The 20,839-nt window shown below is 43.0% G+C and overlaps 1 protein-coding gene across 1 annotated transcript in view; it reads right to left on the bottom strand.

Moving 5' to 3' along the window:
* The window catches only part of VPS35L (VPS35 endosomal protein sorting factor like), a 56,619-nt gene that overhangs the window by 9,216 nt on the left and 26,564 nt on the right, over nt 1-20,839 (bottom strand). Inside the window, exons 21-28 of the mRNA XM_082064766.1 lie at nt 20,304-20,389; nt 19,166-19,246; nt 16,898-16,961; nt 14,224-14,322; nt 13,358-13,435; nt 11,291-11,405; nt 2,545-2,684; nt 911-1,076 (exon numbers count right to left, since the gene is read on the bottom strand). Of these exons, the coding sequence (XP_081920892.1) occupies nt 911-1,076; nt 2,545-2,684; nt 11,291-11,405; nt 13,358-13,435; nt 14,224-14,322; nt 16,898-16,961; nt 19,166-19,246; nt 20,304-20,389 (829 nt within the window). The remainder of the gene's footprint in view (nt 1-910; nt 1,077-2,544; nt 2,685-11,290; nt 11,406-13,357; nt 13,436-14,223; nt 14,323-16,897; nt 16,962-19,165; nt 19,247-20,303; nt 20,390-20,839) is intronic.

The raw sequence follows: 20,839 nt of genomic DNA, 5'->3' as shown, positions 1-20,839 counted from the left end.
AAATGTAATTAATTCAAATTTCTCTTCTTGGGATTACGCAATTATTTTGGTCATTAAAAAATGGAATGAAAGAGAAGGCAGCTAAGCCAGGTTTCCTTCCAGGATGTGAAGAGCAGATTTACTATAGAGTGGTTGTTCAACTGACAGCTATTTTTCTGTGCTGCGAACTGCAAGAGATACTCCTGTAATGGTTGGTAACTCTGACAGACTATTCACCAAAAGAACCACAGAATATATTCTGGCCTGAAACCCCTGTGCCAAGAACAAGCCAAACCAGCTTGGCCTCTCAGACTAACCCACCTTGCCAGTGCGCTTCAAAAGATTCAATTAATACTCTACCTTGATTTAGTCACTTCTCATCAATCAGAAGGCAAACACTCAGATTTTAGACCAATCAAAATGTTCTTACAAAAAGACTACAGCCATTTTATAAAATGCAAAATCTTTCTTCTAGCTATTCACAAGATGTTTGTAAGTTAACCCCATAGTTTCCCAAAGCAAATACATTGGTGTAAATAACGAAGACCAGGCATCACATTCTGAAAACTGGAGTTGTTCATAAATGTAACACCAATAATAAGTATAAATCAAGTTCACACTTTATCCTATAAGAAAACCCTCCATACATATGGAGTTCTAATATTTACTTGAAAAGTGCACAGTTCTACATATGTGCATCAAGACCACCAGGAACAAACTAAAAGAATCACTCTGCGCAGATCCACTTTAAGGAATGGACAGCATGACTCTTTAGCAGCCGCCTCCTGTGGTTATTTTAAGCGACAATGTCTGGACCTGCATAGGAAAACAATCCACTCTGTAAGACTGACTACCACTGATCTTCATCAACCAGTGACAGTCCTACCAATGGCCTGGTGGCAGCAAGGCCCCAGAGCTCCCTCTGCGTTACCTTTATCTACATGGTAGATATACGCTTCCTGAGTCATTGCAGACAGCAGATGCAAAACATTAGTATAAATCCTGATTTTGTCATCGCTGTTATCCTCCCAGGTATAATCCTGGATCACATTTAGTAATCCTCGCACAAGAAACAACACTCCTTGTTCTGGATGGTCCTATAGAAAAGAAAAGAGAAGTCAAAATGAACAACACAACAAGCCGAAAACAAAAGTGGGGCTGCTGGCGTCATTCAGGGGTTTAGAGTCACAATATTAGCTCGATAAAAGCAAAAACTACAATAGAGTTAAGCTGACAGCTACTTTTTTGAAGTGTGCATCCTGCAGATCCTTCTAACAAAGTGTTCCAGTTTCCTTCTAAAATGCCCATTTGACCCACGGTCATAAACTTGATCTAGGCAGCTTCTACAGACAAACTTTGAAATGCTTTGTTTTCTAGTCACAGGGGAATAGTACAAAATTAATTGTCAACTTTTTAACAGCTAAAATTGAACACACTGGGTAGGATTTTATAAATTAAAATAATGTCAGTAAGCTATAGAAAAAAGTATATTACTCATACGAGTTTCAGAAGAACACCTACAATAGGAAGTAAAAGTTACAGATAATGAGCAATCTTTTAATAGGAATGGAATATAATTATAAAAAGATCTGCTTTACATAAGCTATGAGTTTTTTCAAGCTAGCAGTTTGTGCAATGATACCAATGCATCTAGGACAAACCACAGCCCACTGGGGACATCCCCTTCTGATCTTGTATCCTGTAAAGTAAATAGGAGAAAAAATTGTGGAAGCTAATTTCTGAATCCTGGCTATTTCATCGCTAGTTCTTCTTCACTACTGAATTTGAGAGGCTGGATCTCCCTCCTTCAATCACCTGTGACCGACACGAGTCATTTCTTTGAGGAGCGTCCAGCTCTGATGTAGCTTTCTGCAAGGTTTTACTTGTGCTGTCACTGAAAAGCAATGACCGGTCACAGTGGCCACCAGCCCGGCCATGGGCCCCGGAGCACACGCTGCTCTGCCGATGGGGATTCTGGCAGCTGTTGGTGGAGGGAGGTAAAATCTCCAAGCGTCAGGTTCTCACTGCAGGGAGATCTGGCAGTCAGAGGCCTGTCTGTGTTCTCTATGGTCAAAGTACCTTGGTTCTACAAGCTTTATCTCAGCTCCTCCATATTAGTTTACATCTTTTTCCTCATCTTTTAGCTGTAGCTGAAAATATTGGAAGGACAATTATATGTATATCTCTACTTAAGCTCGACAATTGGTTAAAAACTGGAAGGGTGCACAACGGTAGTATTTTGTGAAATATTCATCAGAAGAGGAAGGTTATGCCAAAACACGTCTTCTAGTTATCTTCACTCAAAAGACTGGACAATCTGTAACAGAGAAACTAACTGAAACTAAAAGAAACTGCAGCTCTCAATTTTCCCCCTCCCCAGGTTTAAAAACACCACTTCTGGCTCCCTGTTCTGCACTGGGCTGAGGGGTTTTACGCAATGGGCAGAGCAGTTCAGCTTGCTTGTGGAAAACCAACCACTGCACCCTCAACTCCGCTCGAAATTTTGCAAGGGGAAAGTCAAAACAGTCTCGTAGCCTATATGTTATCGATCCATACACAACTTACCGGAACTACTAATAACGTGGAAAAAAAATTACAAAGGAATTCGAGGAGGAAGGCATCCGAAGGGCGCATCTTCCCGTCGACGTTGATCGTTCTTGGCACTTCAGAAACAAGGCTCACTGCAGCTTTGAAGAAAGCATCAGCTACAAAATAAGAATAAGGTCGCTGCATTATCACTCCAGCTGCGCTGGCAGCCATGCCCGTGATCTATGATTGCTTCAGTTTGTTTCAAGTAGATTAAAGAGAATGAACGTATGCTTCACTGCAAAGAAACTCAAGACTCAGCAGTGAAAATCTGTGGTAATTCACATGATGCCGTTTATTCCAAAGAAGCTCCCACATCACTCCAGACTTCTGGCATGTGGAGGACAGGGAGGTGATTCGGGACAGCCAGCACGGCTTCTCTGAGGGCAGGTCCTGCCTCACCAGCCTCGTGGACTTCTATGGTAAAGTAACTACCTCAGTGGACACAGGAAAGGCTGCGGATGTCGTCTGACTGGACTTGTGTAAAGCTTTGACACGGTGCCCACAACATCCTGCTCTCTAAATTGGAGAGGTGTGGATTTGATGGGTGGACTGTTGGTGGGTGAGGAACTGGCTGGATGGTTGCACCCAGAGAGTGGTGGCCAATGGTGCAATGTCCAGATGGACACCGATAACAAGTGGTGTCCCTCAGGGGTCCATAGTGGGACCAATACTGCTTGATATCTTCATCAGTGACATAAACAGTGGGATCAAGTGCAACCTCAGCAAGTTTGCAGGCAACACCAAGGTGAGTGGTGCAGGTGACACTCCCGAGGGACAGGATGCCATCCAGAGGGACCTGGACAAGCTCGAGAAGTGGGGCCACGTGAACCTCATGAGCTTCAACAAGGTCAAGCGCAAGGTCCTGCACCTGGGTTGGGGCAACCCCGGTATCAGTCCGGGCTGGGGATGGAGGGATGGATGGAGAGCAGCCCCAGAGATGGACTTGGGGCGCTGGAGGGTGAAAGATGGGACATGACTCGGCCATGTGCGCTCGCAGCCCAGAAACCAATGGTGCCCTTGGCAGCATCCCCATAGCGTGGGCAGCAGGTTTGGGGGGATCCTGCCCCTGTGCCTCGCTCTGGTGAGACCCCCCGCAGTGCTGGGCCAGCTCTGGGTCCTCAGCACAGGACACACATGGACCTGCTGGAGAGGGGCCAGAGGAGCCCCAGGAATGACCCGAGGCTGGAACAGCTCTGCTGGGGGACAGGCTGAGAGAGTTGGGGTGTTCAGCTGCAGAAGAGAAGCTCCGGGAAGACCTTAGTGCACCTTTCTGGACTTAAAAGGGGACGATCAGAAAGATGGGGACAGAGTTTTGAGCAGGGCCTGTTGTGATAGGACAAGGGGTGATGGTTTAAACTAGAGGAGGGAGATTCAGGCCGGACATGAGGAAGGAATTGTTGGCCCTGAGGGTGGTGAGAGCCTGGCCCAGGTTGGCCAGAGAGGTGGTGGATGAACCATCCCTGGAGACATCCCAGGCCAGGCTGGACGGGGCTCTGAGCAACCTGAGCTGGTGAAGATGTCCCTGTCATGGCAGGGGGGGCACTGGGAGCTGGGAAGGGCCCTTCAACACAAAATGCCTGTGATTCTATGATTCTGAAACTATAATTCTTCCTCCTTTGTTTAACAACAGGACACCACTGATTCAAATATATTGCATATATAATAAAAAATACACATAGCACACAATGAAAAGTTGACTTATCTAAATAAATACTTATGCCAGAAGAATGGGGAATCCAAAGCAGGGGGAAAAGCATATTAGGTCATGCTAACTTGTTCACAAATTCATTTCCGAAAGGCTGTTAAAGTTATAACTAGGTATGGACAAAAGTAAAATACTAATACTAACATATGACCAGAACCTGAAGTATTGCTGGTAACCAAGATAAAATGATTCTTTCCCAGAATCACAATACAGGATTTACAGAAACCATCCACCATTATGGCCTTAGCAATATAGCTATGAAGAGGTTTTTCGTAACTGTTATATCTGTAACCCTAGAAAAACAAAAACCCAACAACAAAAATGAAAACAAACCCCACAACAACACCCACTAGAACATTTATCCCTCACTTTATTAAGCTAATACCCCAAAATTAAAAATAACAGTATTTTCTCTCTCACCCTAGAACACCTCCTATATATACTAAGAGTTCACACACACAAAATAATCCAACAGCGACATTCTTTTGCACTTTCTTGGCTACACTTCAAAATATCCAAGTATCCAAATCCCATTCAGGTGATTTAGCCATATATTTCAAAGCATCCTTCAGAATTCATACTATGTCTTGATTTTACAGGAACAGAGGCTGAGGCCATGGAATCAAGTTTTACCAAAGAGAGAATTCCTGATGAAAGCCAAGAGGAGATCCATGGCTGGCAGGAGATAACCATGGACAGGCGTGTGTGGGCATTTCCAGGAGTGCAGCTTGCTCTGGAAAAATTCATTTGAGCACATGAAACTCCAAGCAAATATAGTACCAACTGGTATCTAATTTAGGCTTATGAGGAATACCAGGGAAACATGTGCTTTGGAAAAACTGTCATTCTTCTGACTCTTATTTCTTTTCAGCACACAAGTGCTGAAGCCCTTCTGAACTTCTCAGTGCTTAGAACGCAGATCCCTTCATTCAAATGTCATGCTTGCTTTTACTCTGCACATTTCTTTTGAGGTGAATGTTTTTTAACAGATAAGCTTACACAGCCAACCCAGAGGAAGGTAAGTAATCCTTCTCTGAGCTTGATTAGAGGAAAGCAGCAGCAGATGTTCATTCTCGCACAAGTAAATGAATCGCTGTCACTTGCACAGTTGCCTTAACAGGAAAAAAAGTTCGTGCCCCACATCACTATGTAACCAAAACATGCGGCCAGACAAAAGAACACACGTGTCTCAGAAAATAGTCTGCATACCAAAGCGCCCATGTCTGTGCAGAGAACACTCTTGCCTTCTGCAGCGGTTTCCTAACGGGACAGCAGCGCTCGTGCAGCGAGCAGAGCTGCCACAGCTCAGCGGAGCTCACCTGTGCGCAGCCAGCACACCCGCACACCCTGCCGGAACTTCTGCCTCAGCACACACCCCCATCCTCTTCTCTTTGCTGTGAACAACTGCCCTGCGGTTCGATTCAGTTTCGTGACCTGCTGTTGCTGCAAATGAGAGCTGCCTGCTCAGCAGGTGAAGCACCATCAGAGACCGGCCATCCTGGGTCTGCTCGGCCTGGAGGAGACTGAGGGCAGAGCTCATGGGCTGCAGGTTCCTCAGCAGGAGCAGGAGGGGCAGGGCTGAGCTCTGCTCTGTGACAGTGACAGAGCCCGGGGAATGGCAGAAGATGTGCCAGGGAGGGTCAGTGGGACATGAGGAAAAGGTTCTTCACCCAGAGGTGCTGGACACTGAACAGGCTCCCCAGGGAGGGGTCACGGCCCCAACACCTGACAGTGTTCAAGAAGAGACTGGACAACGTGCTCAGACACACGGGGTGACCTGTGGGGTGTCCTGTGCAGGGACAGGAGTTGGACTCCATGACCCCTGGGGGTTCCTTCCAACTCAGGACATTCTATGATTTGACAAGGCAAACCAAAAAAGCAATAAAGCATAAAAGCAATTAGTTGCTTTTTCTATTAGAGAGATATTTTACTTGGCTACATCTGGAAGAACTGGCAAAGGAGAACATGTTCACTTTGCTCCAAGTTCAGCCAATCTGTGCTGAACACAAAATGGTTCTTATGCTGGAACACTAAAAGAACATTTGTCCAAGGTATATTTGCTTCATAAGAAGCAAAACTGAAGTAAATTCAAATTAATGCAAAGGTTTTATTACAGAGTTTGCCAAACACTAACTGTCCTCAGACACTACCACCCTATTCCCTTGTAGATTGGTGTCAGAGTTGGCATCACACGCTCTGAGTTTGCAGGAAAGTTCCCTAAATAGATTGTCACAGAAGTGCTATTTTCTTAGCAAGAATTAAATAAGCATCGTATTTAATTCTGAATTACACTAATTATGAGGTTATGCAACAGTGCTTTCTTTTAAAAGTCAAATTATAAAGCTATTACTGTAGAGATGTTTCAAGAGACTCACATACATACACCCACTAAGTCTTGCATATCCAAGTCGGCACTTCCAGTAACGCTCTCCTACAGAAAAAGCAATATATCTACCTCCATATGTTTCTGCATATAAAAATGTACTTTACATTGTATTTGCTGCATCTACAATAGTCAATTAAACTGTACTAATGTAATATTTCAGGCAGGCAAAAAACCAAGGAGGAGCAAAGCCATTAGAGACGGGGAAACAATTAAGCTCCTTAAGTCCACCTTCAAAGAGCAGAAGGGTCTGACATACCCACACAAACTATTTTTAGTCACGGATACAATTACACGAGGCTACGTCCACCCAAAGGACAGAACCGGGGACCGTGCGCAGTGTTCCCCACTCCACATCACCTCCGTGTTCTACAGCACTGTCAGCTGCATTTCAACATGCCAAAGATTCTGCCTCCGCATCTGACAGATGTTGGAATTCAATGACGCTTTGTACTCCAGTGCAAAACAGTAACAGGAAGCAAGCATGGGATTTTTTGTTGCCCTTTTATTTCCTGTTAAATAAATTAACACATTACTGTTTTGACAACCAAGCATTGAAAACATTTGGAACAGCTTCTCCTCACATTGGGGGAGTTTTGCCACGTTGTTGAAATATGTTTTTCCCTTGAGCTATTGAACATTAAAACCCTCTACTCATCACTTCCAACCCAGAAACTACAAAGAATTATTTGAAGTAACCAAGATGAAATAAGAAAATGAATGTGCTGCTGCTTGGTGAACTGGAATGTACTATGTTAATTCATACTATGAATTAGCTGCAGATTAAAAGGTAATTATGTGGATGAAGCTCGCTAGTGCTAGTTTTAGGAATAGCTTGATTATAGATTGTTAACAAGGTGTCAGTACTTGCAGACAAAGGCCTAAGGGGAAGGGAAGATTCATATGGGGAGATCATACAGTATGAGCAAGAACAATGCATATAAGATATGTTATTCTTCAACTGTAATCAGTAAATGCAATGCCCCCGCCCCCAAAAACACAAACAACAAAAAAACCTCTACCAACCACAAATTTCAGCCTGCCTCTCTAAACTCTATGTAAAACCTAAAGACTGCGAGGTACAGTTTCACCTGCTTATTAGGAGATGATAAAAAACATCTCAACTGAGCAGACACATGGAAACACATGATACAGCACTCAAGAATCAATATGGTTTTTGCAGACAGAAATGATTCCTGAGAAGTCTCTCCAGATAAGGAGAAAAGTCATCCTGGGGATGTGTAACTCAGTAAAGGATGGGGTGGAGGGTGGAAGGAGCGGGAATAAGAAGGTTTCACAGGGGAGTGAAACAATGGCCACGTTCCTTAAGGTTTTGCAGAGACGTGTCCGTGGGATGAGCTGGGGGGCCGGTGTCTGCAGCCCAGCCCGGGCCGGGACTGCAAAGCGCTGCAGACGGTTCTCGTGCCTCTGAGCGAGAAAGCAGCAGGTGAAATCTAATATTAGTAAGGCATGTGAGGAATGAAACAGCCCTTGCTATAGCTATAGAAAGATCAGGTCTAAATAGGGTATTCACACTCACAAAAGATTTTTGGAGTCATTATAGACGGTTTCCTGAAAACTACATCCCAAACAGCTGCCGAAAAGGAGGGCAATGATAAGAATCATTAGGGCAGGAATGGAAAGCGGAGCTGTCATTGTACCGTACATATAGTGTGTGCATTTACACCTGGAATATAGTCCTGATCTGCCCATTTCCAAAAGGATAAAAATATTATTAGAAAGGTACTAAGGCATGGAACTGTTTCCTTATTAGAAACGAGTACACTGACACAAATTCTTCAGGAACTTATCAACTCCATTGTAGTATGAAGAAAATGCACCAAGGAGGAGTGAATTTTTCACAGGATCACAAGCAGATCAGCTGCATGCACTGAAACACCTTTAAAAACCACACAGAAATAAATCTCCCAGGAGCAGATCTCCAAGTAGCATGTAACTGTGGAACTCACTGTCACCTGAAGTTAAAGGCCAAAAAGTATCATACTGGAAAACAGGAGGCTCCACTGAAAGATGAGAAGAAACTTGTTCCCGGTGAGGGTGGCAGAGCCTGGCCCAGGCTGCCCAGGGAGGTTGTGGAGTCTCCTTCTGTGCAGACATTGCAACCCGCCTGGACACCTTCCTGTGTAACCTCATCTGGGTGTTCCTGCTCCATGGGGGGATTGCACTGGATGAGCTTTCCAGGGCCCTTCCAACCCCTGACACTCTGGGATTCTGTGACTCTTTAAAGAGAAGCATGTGCACACGCTCTTGTGTGCCCGCTCCTGACGAGCCGCCCCATCAGGGACGGTTCCTTTCCGATTCATTTCTCTTCCCAGTTTTAAACTGATTTAGCTACTTTCAATCAGCATGAAACAAAGGTTACGCACAAGGCACAATTGCACTTCCTAACCTAATTGCACACTCTTAAAGCTTCACTTTACGCTGCATTGATTTTAGTAGATCAGTGTCTAATTGGCATTAGTTAACTCTCTTAACTGACTGGATGTAAATTTGCAGTTATGAATTAATCACTACTTCTCATACACATGAAATGCATTCGAGACACAGATTAAACTGTGCTAAAAGTAACTTTTGAGGACACGTTATGTGACTGAAATACGTCACAATATGCAAAGACAGTTCACAAAAAAAGTCCCAAGACTGCTGTCACTGTTGCTTAACTGGTTAAGACATGCTAAATTAGTCATGCAAGTGACATGTCTCTGAATACAAATTATGCCCCAAATAGCTTTTCTACAGAGCAAAAAAGCGTAGAAACATAACACCTTGGTAAGCAAAGTGAGTTACTGAACACCAGAGCTTTGCACATGCTTCAACACAGGCTGAAATGGACCACAGGCTTCTCTCTCCAGCTTGTGGGTCTGAAATTCAGGAGAGAGCGCTTACGCATTTTAGGGACTGAGTTCGTGGTACTTTGCATATACCTGGTACCTTAAAAGATTGCGAATGGGGACCCTGTTAATTTATCAGTGCCCTGTGTCCACCTGGCAAACAACAGCCGAAAAACCCGACAATTGTTGGGGCGCAGAGTCTCACTCAGAGAAGACTTGGATCACAAAAACAGTGGAAAAGCAGGTTATAAATGGAAAGATTATTAAAGCACAGAGTTGGTCCCACCATGGGCAGGGCATAGTTCTCAAAGACTGAACATTACAGAAAAATTGCTTTGGATTTGCTTTCAACAAGAGCTGCACTACAACGCAGCAACAATAACCAACATCGACACAAAAGAGAAGGTAAGCTGGTCAATTAAAAGGCTGCTGGAAGAAAAAGCGAGTCCATTTTTGGTCAACTCTGTTAACCTACAAAGAAACTGCACAATCCTCATGGCACAACAACAGAGTTTGCAGATCTTTTATTTGCACAAACTACTTGGACACAACAGGCAGCTTTACTCTAAATCCCTCGGCTTTGCTACACGGGCAGCACCAGGTTCAAAACAAAGAAATGCAACTGTCACCCAGTACTAAAAAGTCTTAATCAGCATCCTAAGGCGGGTTGTTTGTGCAGCTGGAACTCACTGGTAAATGCGGAGCTTGGCAAACAAGCTCTCGTGAAGAAGCACGGAGCTAAACCAGAGAATTAACAGTCACAACAAAAGATGTTGTAAAATGATCCAATTTATTACTCTCACAGCTCCACTGAAAACTTGGAAAGGAAGAGCATTTGCCAACAGAAAGCAGACATTTACAGTCAGTATTAAAACTGCAAAACAAAGTAGGATGAAATCACTTTTAAAAAGAAAGATACTACATTTAAAGTCAGTATTAAAACTGAAAAACAAAGTAGGATGAAAGCGCTTTAAAAAAGAAAGATACTGCAAACAGTTAAAAGCATGAGAAGACTTTCAGAATAGGTAACTGTCTTCCATTTGTGGCATGAATAGGAACGAGATCAGATTAAATGGTGACACAGACTTAACGCTCATTCTGGTCCCAGAGCAGCTCCGATTTTTTTTCCCCAAAATCACTTTTTGTGAGAATTTCCCATTACTTACACCTGAGCTATCAGGATGGCTAAAAACTGTACCCAGGCACTGGTTCAATCAATAATTCAGATTAAAAAGAGAAAACATATTGTTCATTCTTCATATTATCTGGTATTACTCCATCGTTTCACTTTGATACAGTGGCATCTTTTCTTAGCTAAGCGTTTACCACACATGTGCTTCGATAGCAAGTTTCTGGTGTCATTGACCTATGTTTTAATTCTTTTCCAGCTCATGACAGGATATTGTCAGCCTGTGAACCAGGTGAACTATTTTCTTTTCCCAGAGTTATAATACAGCACATCCTTTGTGATTAGAGCGCTTGTATCATTATGCAAAAGAAAAACATTCCACACTTTTCATCATTTCTAAGTAATTTAGGTCAACCTACCTCACAGCTGTGTCAACCTGAGTCGGCTGCCTTGGTTATTTAGATCACAGGGTTAGTGTTGGAATTGAAGAGCTGCTTTCATATGACAAGTTTTCACTGTAACAGTGCTTGAAACTGGGCTGTATTTTAATTACATTATAAATATATGACTTATGATTTCAACCAAGCTATTGTTCACAGCTAGAAATATTCCCGAAATAAGAGAACCTTTAAGTAGACAAATTCGTGCCTTACCTTGTGAAAGGCACTGATTTGCCAGAGCAACCTGTCCGGAGTGTAGATACAGATTAAGACGTGTGAAGATACCGCTCAGAGATGGAATTGTGATGAAGCAGAAGGCAACGCAAGCCTAAAGCAAATAAAAAAATGCAACTGAAGAAACTTCCTGACTCAGAGTTATAGTAATCACAACTGATTTTATACACAGTAAATCAGTTTTGGGACAGACTTTCAATAAAAGGCAAATATTACGTGAAGTCCAAAATCAGCAACTTCAAATTTCTCAATATTTCAATAAATATAACGCTATTTATTATTATTAATTATTATTATGAGCAGATGAGCTCAAAACTTATTCTGTGACTCTAGTTCGTAGAGTTCTTCAATCCTCAAGTAACCAGCTTGCAGGTCAAGACCAAAATTGAGCTAACAAGGCAGCCAACTGGGCCTTGGGGACAAACCCCGTCAAACTGGGAGATCAGGCGCACTGGGGACGTTTGGGGGGAAGCAGATCTGGTGTGGGGTGCTGCAGCTGCTGCCGGTACCAAGGAAAAGAATGAATCCTGTCTGCAACTGCTAACCTAAAGATATGTAAATCCTTTCAGTTTTAGGTCAGTCTGACAAAGATCAGGGTGACTTTGCAAAACTCCTAATCAGCTCTTCAATCAGAGCCTTGCAGCTTTAGACATTTTGACGCCCGCACAATTAGTTGAGTCTCGCTTTAACACAGAACTCAAGATTGTTGGATAAAATGACATTTAGCTGAATGTTGCTCACTATACACTAAAATGATTATTTAATGCAATATGCAAATGTGTAACCAGTTGGATCTTTAGGACTGCCCTGAGTAGGGATAAGTTTTTGTATATCACAGAACCCCAGAATGTCAGGGATGGGAAGGGACCTGGAAAGCTCATCCAGTGCAATCCCCCCATGGAGCAGGAACACCCAGATGAGGTTACACAGGAAGGTGTCCAGGCGGGTTGCAATGTCTGCACAGAAGGAGACTCCACAACCCCCCTGGGCAGCCTGGGCCAGGCTCTGCCACCCGCACCGGGAACAAGTTTCTTCTCATATTTAAGTGGAACCTCTTGTGTTCCAGTTTGAACCCCATTGCCAGCTCTGCTGCGAGAGGGGCGTATTTGCAAGGAGGGGCGTACTGAACAGGTGACTAAAACTGATCAACTGAGTATTCCATCCCATACGCGTCATACAGCCTGTAAAAGTGGGAGATTGCGGCCGGTATCTGAAGAGGACCCTACTTGTCATGCCTGCGATCCCAGGCCTGGTTCCAGCCCCTGCAACCCTGATTCCAGTTCTGGTTTACTCTGAAGTCCCACCCAGGACTTCTGTGTGCCTGCCCTGCAGCTTCTGGAGTGACGCCAACTCCACATCGGGCAATCCTGTGCTACGCTGGGATATTCAAGATTACTTTTATATATTTTGTATATTTTCTCTATTCACTAGCAGCATTAGTAAAGCTTTTAAAACCTCTTTTCCAACTTGCAAGACTCTCTTCCTTATCCTTCTATCACCTTTTCCTATGTGGAGAGTGTGGGGGGGAATTAACAGAGAGCATCTGCCACGGTTTATTGTCGCCTTGCAAGAAACTTTGACAACACATGAAGACAAAAACTCTTAGTTGCTACATTTCAGAGAAGAGGGGAAGAGAAGCGACTGGCAGAGCCTGTGCATCCTTCAAAGCTCATCTGCCCGTATCTATACAGGCTCAGAGGCACTTGGCCCAAAGGGAGCACTTGATTTGAAACCCAAATGCTGATTCCAGCTGAACTTTCTAGAATTCACACCAACGCTTCTCCAATGAACCTTCCTTTGCAGAGGGAGTTGATCTTGCTGCTCTTTAACACAGAGCTGCTATTAGAGGCTTTGGGTCTTCCTTTCTCTTAAAGGGCAGCATTTGGCTTCAGGGAGTAAAGATCAACGGTAACAAGAGAAAATGAGACTACAAACAGTGTCAAAAATTACTAACATACTGTTTTTGCAAAAATCATAAACTGAGATGGCAGCAGATAGTATTATTGCTAAGAAGGCAGGAGCAAAGTTTATTAGAGCCAGACCTACCCTGACAAAGGCAGCAGTCTTTCTGGAATGATTTCCTTTCATCACCTTTCTCGTTTCCATCGCTAGCTGGTTCACAGACTACAGATAAAAAACAAAAGCAAATCATTACAAAAAATGCATAGATTTATTAGGACAGCAGCAAATAACAAACCGCCGGGTTTACGGCATGCATTTAAATAATAGAAACCATCAAAAGGGACCCCAATATGGTGTGCCCTCGCTGTACTATTTAGTTTTTACTTCGAGAATTTTGGTGACTGGGCCTTAAAGCAAATATGATTCAGAAGGTTTGTAAAGACAGACTTGATTTATTCAAGGCTTTAGCTCATCCCTTGCTTCCCAGCTATAGTGCTGTCACCGGCTCCATCCTGCCATACAAATCATGATTTCTAGCTAACACACTTATTAAAAAATCAAAATAATAAAAGGATTTTAGAGAAGAGACAATGTTGCAACGGAATGAGAGGCAGCTAATGCTCACCTGACATGTGACAGAAAAGAGATGAACCTTCCCAATGCCAGCAGGACTGTGCCTGCATCTGCAGCGAGACAGTCTGATCTCTGCTACATCAAGGATTATACAAGAGACAACCCAAATTATGAATGCACTAAAGTGCCGCTTATTTGATTAGACGTGAAGTCTCTTGCAAGACAGCCAGTTTTATTTATTGCAATGATACCAAACATGCCTGTCAAGCAAGAACTTCAGAGAGTCTGGGGTGATAAGAGATCAAAGTCTACCCTAACAACACCTGATAAAAAGACTTCAAATTTATTTTGACATAGACCAATAATCTGGGCAGGGAATGGGAGAAGTGCGAATATATCCCCACTTATTAAGATGGTGTAAATAAACTGCAGCTTACATGAATCAACTGGATTAGAACCGGCTCCAGATTGCAAAACATTGACCTGGCTTCAACATAGAAACTCAGCTGTTGTTCAAAGTCACGGCCGAAAGAAACCTGGAGAAGACAAAAACCCCAACATTTTACCACTGTAGGCCACTAAAAATATAAAACTGCTGTTGCCCATTCTCTACATGATCTCCTGCTTTACAGATCAAGTATTTTTCAAGAAAAATTTAAAATCTAGATTTGTGAAGTGTTTGCAAACGAGCAGAACTCTTGATTCTTTACAGAACGGGGACAAAGGCCTGGTGTCCTTCACACACTACAACCAAAAACCAAACCACCACAAACCCCACAACAACAGGAATAGATCCGTGAATGTGCATTCAGACTCACATCATTTCTAGCTGCTAAGAGATATCAGCATTTTCCTACCTAGACACACCAGCAAGAAAAGCAGCTTTTCCTTGAGTTTGTGTAATAAATATATGCATATATAGCACGGCAAAAGTCTGCAACCTTGCACACAGGCAGGAAAGAAGTCAAACCAACCCTGGTGTGAGAACACCCGACTTCAACCCTCCAGATTTAAAAGAAAACCAAGTGCTGTCAGCCAGAGTGTCTCAGCTGTCAGTTAAAAGCCCAGCGAGAGGACCAGTCTCCAGGCAGTCTACATTTATGTATTCAAACGCTTTCTTTGTAATAGAAGGTCACATTATTTGTTATTTCTCAAGCCACAAGCAAAAGAGATTGGACATGGCACTTTCCTCTCTTTGTGCAACTGCGGATTGTGGAGTCCTAGTTTCAAAAAGCTTCCCTAAAAATATAAAATTTGCACAAAAAAGCCTGACTGTTACAACTGCTTTTCCCTCTGTACCTTAATGTGTGCTGGTTTAAAATCTGTAATTACTCATTTTGCTACTATGGGATTTTTTTTCCCCTAAACCAAGACTATAAAGCCACATCAAATATTATTCGATGTGGGAAATCCTCCTGAAGGAAACTATACAACACTATACTGCATATAAAGGTAAACAAAGCAAAGTTCTATTAAAAACATATTGAATAGCAAATTATCGCTGAAGAGAAAGCAACAATCCATAGATAAATTCATAGCATTGCAACAAAGAACGAACAGGAAGCGCAGAGACAAAGGCTGTGAGCTCTGAGGATGTGACAGAAAAGCCAACGTTGAGAGGAGCTGCTTAGAGAATCAAAAAGGCTTGAGAGCAGCTCCCTAAACCAACCTGACATCTCCAACACAACAGGCAGGAACAAAAGATTTCACTGGGATAAGAGGTTGGCAAATTTATTTCAAGAAAAAAAAACAGCTGCAGTTTTTGTGCGACTATTAAGTTGATGCTACAAATGATCTTCTTTGTAAATTAAGATAACTTGTATGCTCTTCTTATCTCTGTTTATCTTCATTTTGTGTTTTTTAAAGCTGGTATTGGTTTCGTTTGGAGCTGGACAGTGGAACCTCACTGACAGAATCACAAAATCGACTGGGTTGGAAAAGCCCTCAGAGATCATCAATCCAACCCTTGGTCCAACTCCAGTCCCTTTACTAGATCATGGCATTAAGTGCCATGTCCAATCTCAGTTTAAAAACCTCCAGGGCCGGTGAGTCCAGCACCTCCCTGGGCAGCCATTCCAATGCCTGACCACCCTCTCTGCACAGAATTGCTTTCTAATCCAGCCTCAATTTCCCCTGGCAGAGTTGAAGCCCATGGCCCCTTGTCCTATTGCTGATGCCTGGGAGAAGAGCCCAATCCCCACCTGGCTAGAACTGCCCTTCAGGTAGTTCTAGAGAGTGCTGAGCTCAGCTCTAAGCCTCCTCTTCTCCAGACTAAACAAGCCCAGCTCCCTCAGCCTCTCCCCATAGGGCTTGTGTTCAAGTCCCTTCCCCAGTCTTGTTGCTCTTCTCTGGACCCGCTCCAGCACCTCAATCTCTTTCCTGAACTGAGGGGCCCAGAACCGAACACAACACCCCAGGTGTGGCCTCCCCAATGCAGAGCACAGGGGAAGGATCACTGCCCTTGGCCTGCTGACCACGCTAGTTTGGATACAGGACAGGATCCCATTGGCCTTCTTGGCCACCTGGGCACACTGATGGCTCATGTTGAGCTTCCTGTCCATTAGTCCCCCAGGTCCCTTTCTGCCCGACTGCTCTCCAGCCACTCTGTGCCAGCCTGGAGCGCTGCAGGGGGTTGTTGTGGCCAAAGTGCAGCACCCGGCACTTGGCCTTGTTGAACTTCAGCCCATTGCAACTGGCCCATTTTTCCAGTCCATCCAGATCCCTCTGCAGAGCCCTCCTGCCTTCCAGCAGCTCCACACTCCCTCCCAACTTGGTGTCATCAGCAAATTTGCTGATGATGGTCTCAATCCCTTCATCTAAATCATCAATAAAGATGTTAAACAGGACTGGACCCAACACTGACCCCTGGGGGACACCACTAGTGACTGGCTGCCAGCTGGATGCAGCCCCATTCACCAGCACTCACCAAATCGGTGAACCTCTTTGATACCGTAATATGCACGGCTTTAATTGCTGTTTAATTTGTAAATACTTACCATACATGTGATTTTAAAAAGTAGCAGAAAAGACAATTAAATAAGCAACATGCGAGTCAGAGCCGTGGTCCCTGCCCAGCTCCGCATCCCCACAGCGCACTCGACCATCACTCACCATTTTGATGAATCCATTTATCAGAGCCGCTAATGTTCTTTTCTCATCCTCAAGCGTTAGTGCGCTGTAAGACAATTTATATGGTAAATCTGAGAATACTGCCTATCTGATTTACCTGTAAAGGTTCAAAGGATATGTAGTAATTTATATACTGTTATGTCAACATAACGTGTTTATTGCACAGTAAGACCACTAAGCTCGTCATTTTAGTTACAAAGCAATACAGTTGATTTTAATATGAATATCACCAAGTCAACCAGACACCAACTTAAATTCCAGAATAAAAAATAAATTAAAAAAGAAAAAATTGCTAAGAGTGCCTTTAGATTTTACAGAAACTCTAATTTTGGCACGAAGAGAAGGAAGCTGAGCTCATGTTCTTTACTGCAGCAAACAAAGGGCTTTGGACCTGTGTAACATCATGAGTAGGAACTGATTACAGAAACTTAAAGAAATCAGTAAATCTATTTTTATAAGAAAATTATGCTATTTTAGTTGGAAAGCTTTTAAAACGCACTTTAAATGTTATATGGAATAGTTAATGTATTTGTTTTAGAAACAACATTAGGTTTTGGTTTGGTTTCTTTTGAAGATTATCACAGCTCCCTATTCTACAGCAAGAGCCCAAACCTGATTTGAAACAAATTTACATCGCATGAAAATCCAATAAGTCAAACCTGTTTCACTGAGAACAGATGAGCAAAAGGTTAAATTACAATTAACTAATACAATTTAATCCTTTTACTATTACATACTTGTCTCCAGCTTTGACCTTTAGTACATCAATGGCCAATTTCCCAGCTCAGACACCAGATGGGAAGAGAACAATAGTTTTATTATACAAATTCAGTAAAGGGGGAAAGAAAAGCTCAGCGTGATTAGCTCGTTAGCGCGCTGCCAATCAAAGGAGTCAGCTGACGGGCTCTGAGTGGCTCAGCGCCTCCTAATGAGATCTGCGGGTCAGCCCCAGGTTTCCAGTTCAGTTCTGAACGGCCCCCCCCGGCACACAGGCCGTTCCTGCACCAGCTGGGCGGGATGTAAAAACAGCCGCAGGAACCACTGTAAGACGGTCAGAATTCATGATTTGACACAACAGAACCAAGCTCACCATGTACACCATCTCAGCTAAAAGAACTCCTGCGTTAAGGGGTTTTGAGGATCTCAGTAAACTATCAAATTGCTTTGGCAAAATGTCAGCGGAAGCACCAAACATGGATTGCCAGGAACGGCTTAATATCTTTTAATAAGCTGTCTCAGCTTCAATATCATGTTCTATTTAAAGGCTGACGTGGCTTTTAGTGCAACATACAGCCATGTAAGGTGCTTCGGCCCCAAGTAAAGCACTCTAGCTGGTATAAATTGGAATTACGTGCCAAATCTTTATTGGCAATAAATCTTGCATCCATGGCATATCAAGGCAGAGAAAGTTACGGGTTCCTGCCATTCTGAGCGGCTCTGGGCTCAGGGTGCCAAAAGAAATTGTGCCCTTACAATTCTACTCAACCCGAACCAGGGAAAAAAGAAAAGGAGAGTTTTGCTCTTAAGGTTTAAAATTTGCAGCATTGTGATTCTGGCTCTATTTTCAATCAGGCAAAGAGTTCTGTGTGGTTTTTGCGAGTTAGGTCCAATGCACAACTGTTTTCCACATTGCACAGCTGCCATTCAGAGAGTGAGGGTGCAACGGGGCCCCCCGCATCGCCAACAGGGCAGCACTCAGAGTCAAGGGGAAAACAGGAGGATTTAGGGGAAAGACACAGGTGGATCAAGAGCTTCTGTTCTGGATTCTGTTCTGGTTCTAGAGAGCTTTCAGGTGCCCTTTTAAAGATTTAACACCACTTTGTACAGGCTGAAAAAAGGGGCCCCCAAAAAGGTACAACTGAGTACGGCAATCTGTGCTTTCATAGCTACATATTCACTTAAATCTCAAAAATTGTTTTTTATTCACTATAACTCAAAGATTACATTGGTTTCACTCTCAAGAACATTTTTTAAAGTTTGGATTGTTTAGTGTCTCTGCTTCACTAGAAAATTCTACGAAACCATTGCTACTTTCCTACTAAAATTCTGCTTCAGTATTAAAAATAAAGCAGTAATTACAGAGCAAATGGTACGTGCTGCCACTCCACTGCACAGCTCTTCCCTCACCACTAACTGGATCCATGTCTTAATCCACCGTGAAACAAACAGCCTCAGAAACGTGAAACTGTTCACTGAGCAGCCCAACTTTGCATTAACAATAGTTATTAGTACGAATAAAGTTAATCTTACTTCACAGAATCGTGCATTGTCTTGCAGATATGCAGAAGAGCGTTGAGTATAACGGGATCCTTTGTAGATTCCTGCTGATGCCTATAGAATTTTTAGAAAGAGTGATGAAAAATCCTGCTATGTCAAAATGAAAAGCACTGAATAGAATAACGCTGATTTAATGCATCATTCCAATCATCTGCATCGCATGACACTACAGAAGTTTTATATTCATTTTTTACCCAACGGAACTCCAAGGATCATATGGTTAATAGATGTACAGTTCCAAAAAACGTCAACCAAGAAATATTATCTTAAGACACGGAGCTTCACTACCAAACCGCACAACCCGACTCCTTAAGGGACGCAACAAGCTGGACACATGATATCAACAGGCAATCTCAGAACGTCCAAACAAAGCAAGTCCAGATCTCCCAAGAAGGGATGTAATTTCTCAGCTACTGCTGGATAGACAGGAAGGAGAAACGTCCTGTTTGGGAACAGAGGCACCATGCAGTGAGCACTGAGATGACGAAGGCTCTGCAGCATCTCTCATGTGAGCAAAGGCCGAGAGAGCTGGACAGTCCAGCCTAGACAAGCGCGGGCTTGGGCTGGGCTTAGCGGCGTGTGCCAATACCTGATGTCAAGGTGAAGAAGAATAAAAACAATGTTTTGAGGAACCTGTTAATGATTTGAAAAGGACCATTTGATTTTGATTAATACAATATTTGAAGATGAAGCCTTGTCTTCTAACTTTGTTCTCATCTTCGGAAATACTCGTTTTTGTATAACACATAACAGAGTTTGTAATGAGAGAGCGTCTCTCTCTTCCTCCATTATACCAAGGTAACAGGTCAGTGCTACCGTATCAGCTGGAAGATGAAATAAATGTTATAAACCAACTAAGGCAATATAAAAAAGTTCAGAGGACAATTATTCTGTTAATCCACAGCAAGTCAGCAGCAGTATCATTACTTGGATTTCAGCTTTTTTGTGAACAGTCAGTCAATCAATAGATCAACAAAATCGACACATTTCCATTTTCCCATAGGCTGGAACACCTTCACAAATACTACATACTATACACCCACCCTAGCAAGCTTCCACCACATTCCCCAGCCCCTCCAGAGTGCGTTTCCTCTCAATATTCTCCACTTACTTAATAAAAGATTCCATAATGCACTTGCAAACCTCTACTCTCACACTTTCCTTCTGGAACATATCCAGGAATGGCAGGAATTTCTCCTGGAAGTATTAATACGTAAAAATTAGGTCTTTTACAAACAGCATGCTAAACCAATAAATATTTGGGGTAAGTCTTAGAATCGTAGCTGTTTTAGCTAAAATTATTTTAATAGTTTTTGAAGGCAGTAATTCATCGTGAAGGATCAAAGAGTGGAACAAATGGGAAAGCACCGATGGCTGAAAGGTGTATCAGTTTATTGATTGCAGAGATCCGGAATAAAACACTGAACTGTTTGAATCAAACATTGCAAATTTTTTAAAAATGAATTATATGCTTGAAACAGCTTAAGATCACAACAAATTCCTATGGGAAAAAAGGTAGGATATTAAAACCAATGAAAACAGGCCAGACACCAGCGACCCTTTTGCATGTATCCAGGGCAACTTCTGAAAGTCCAAGACCTTCAAATTTTCTTCAAAGACACAGGTTTAAGTTGTGAAGATACTGAA

Source organism: Streptopelia decaocto (genome assembly GCF_964273445.1).
Source record: "Streptopelia decaocto genome assembly, chromosome: 13".
In the NCBI taxonomy this organism is placed as follows: Eukaryota; Metazoa; Chordata; class Aves; order Columbiformes; family Columbidae; genus Streptopelia; species Streptopelia decaocto.
This window is presented reverse-complemented; position numbering and strand designations above follow the sequence as displayed.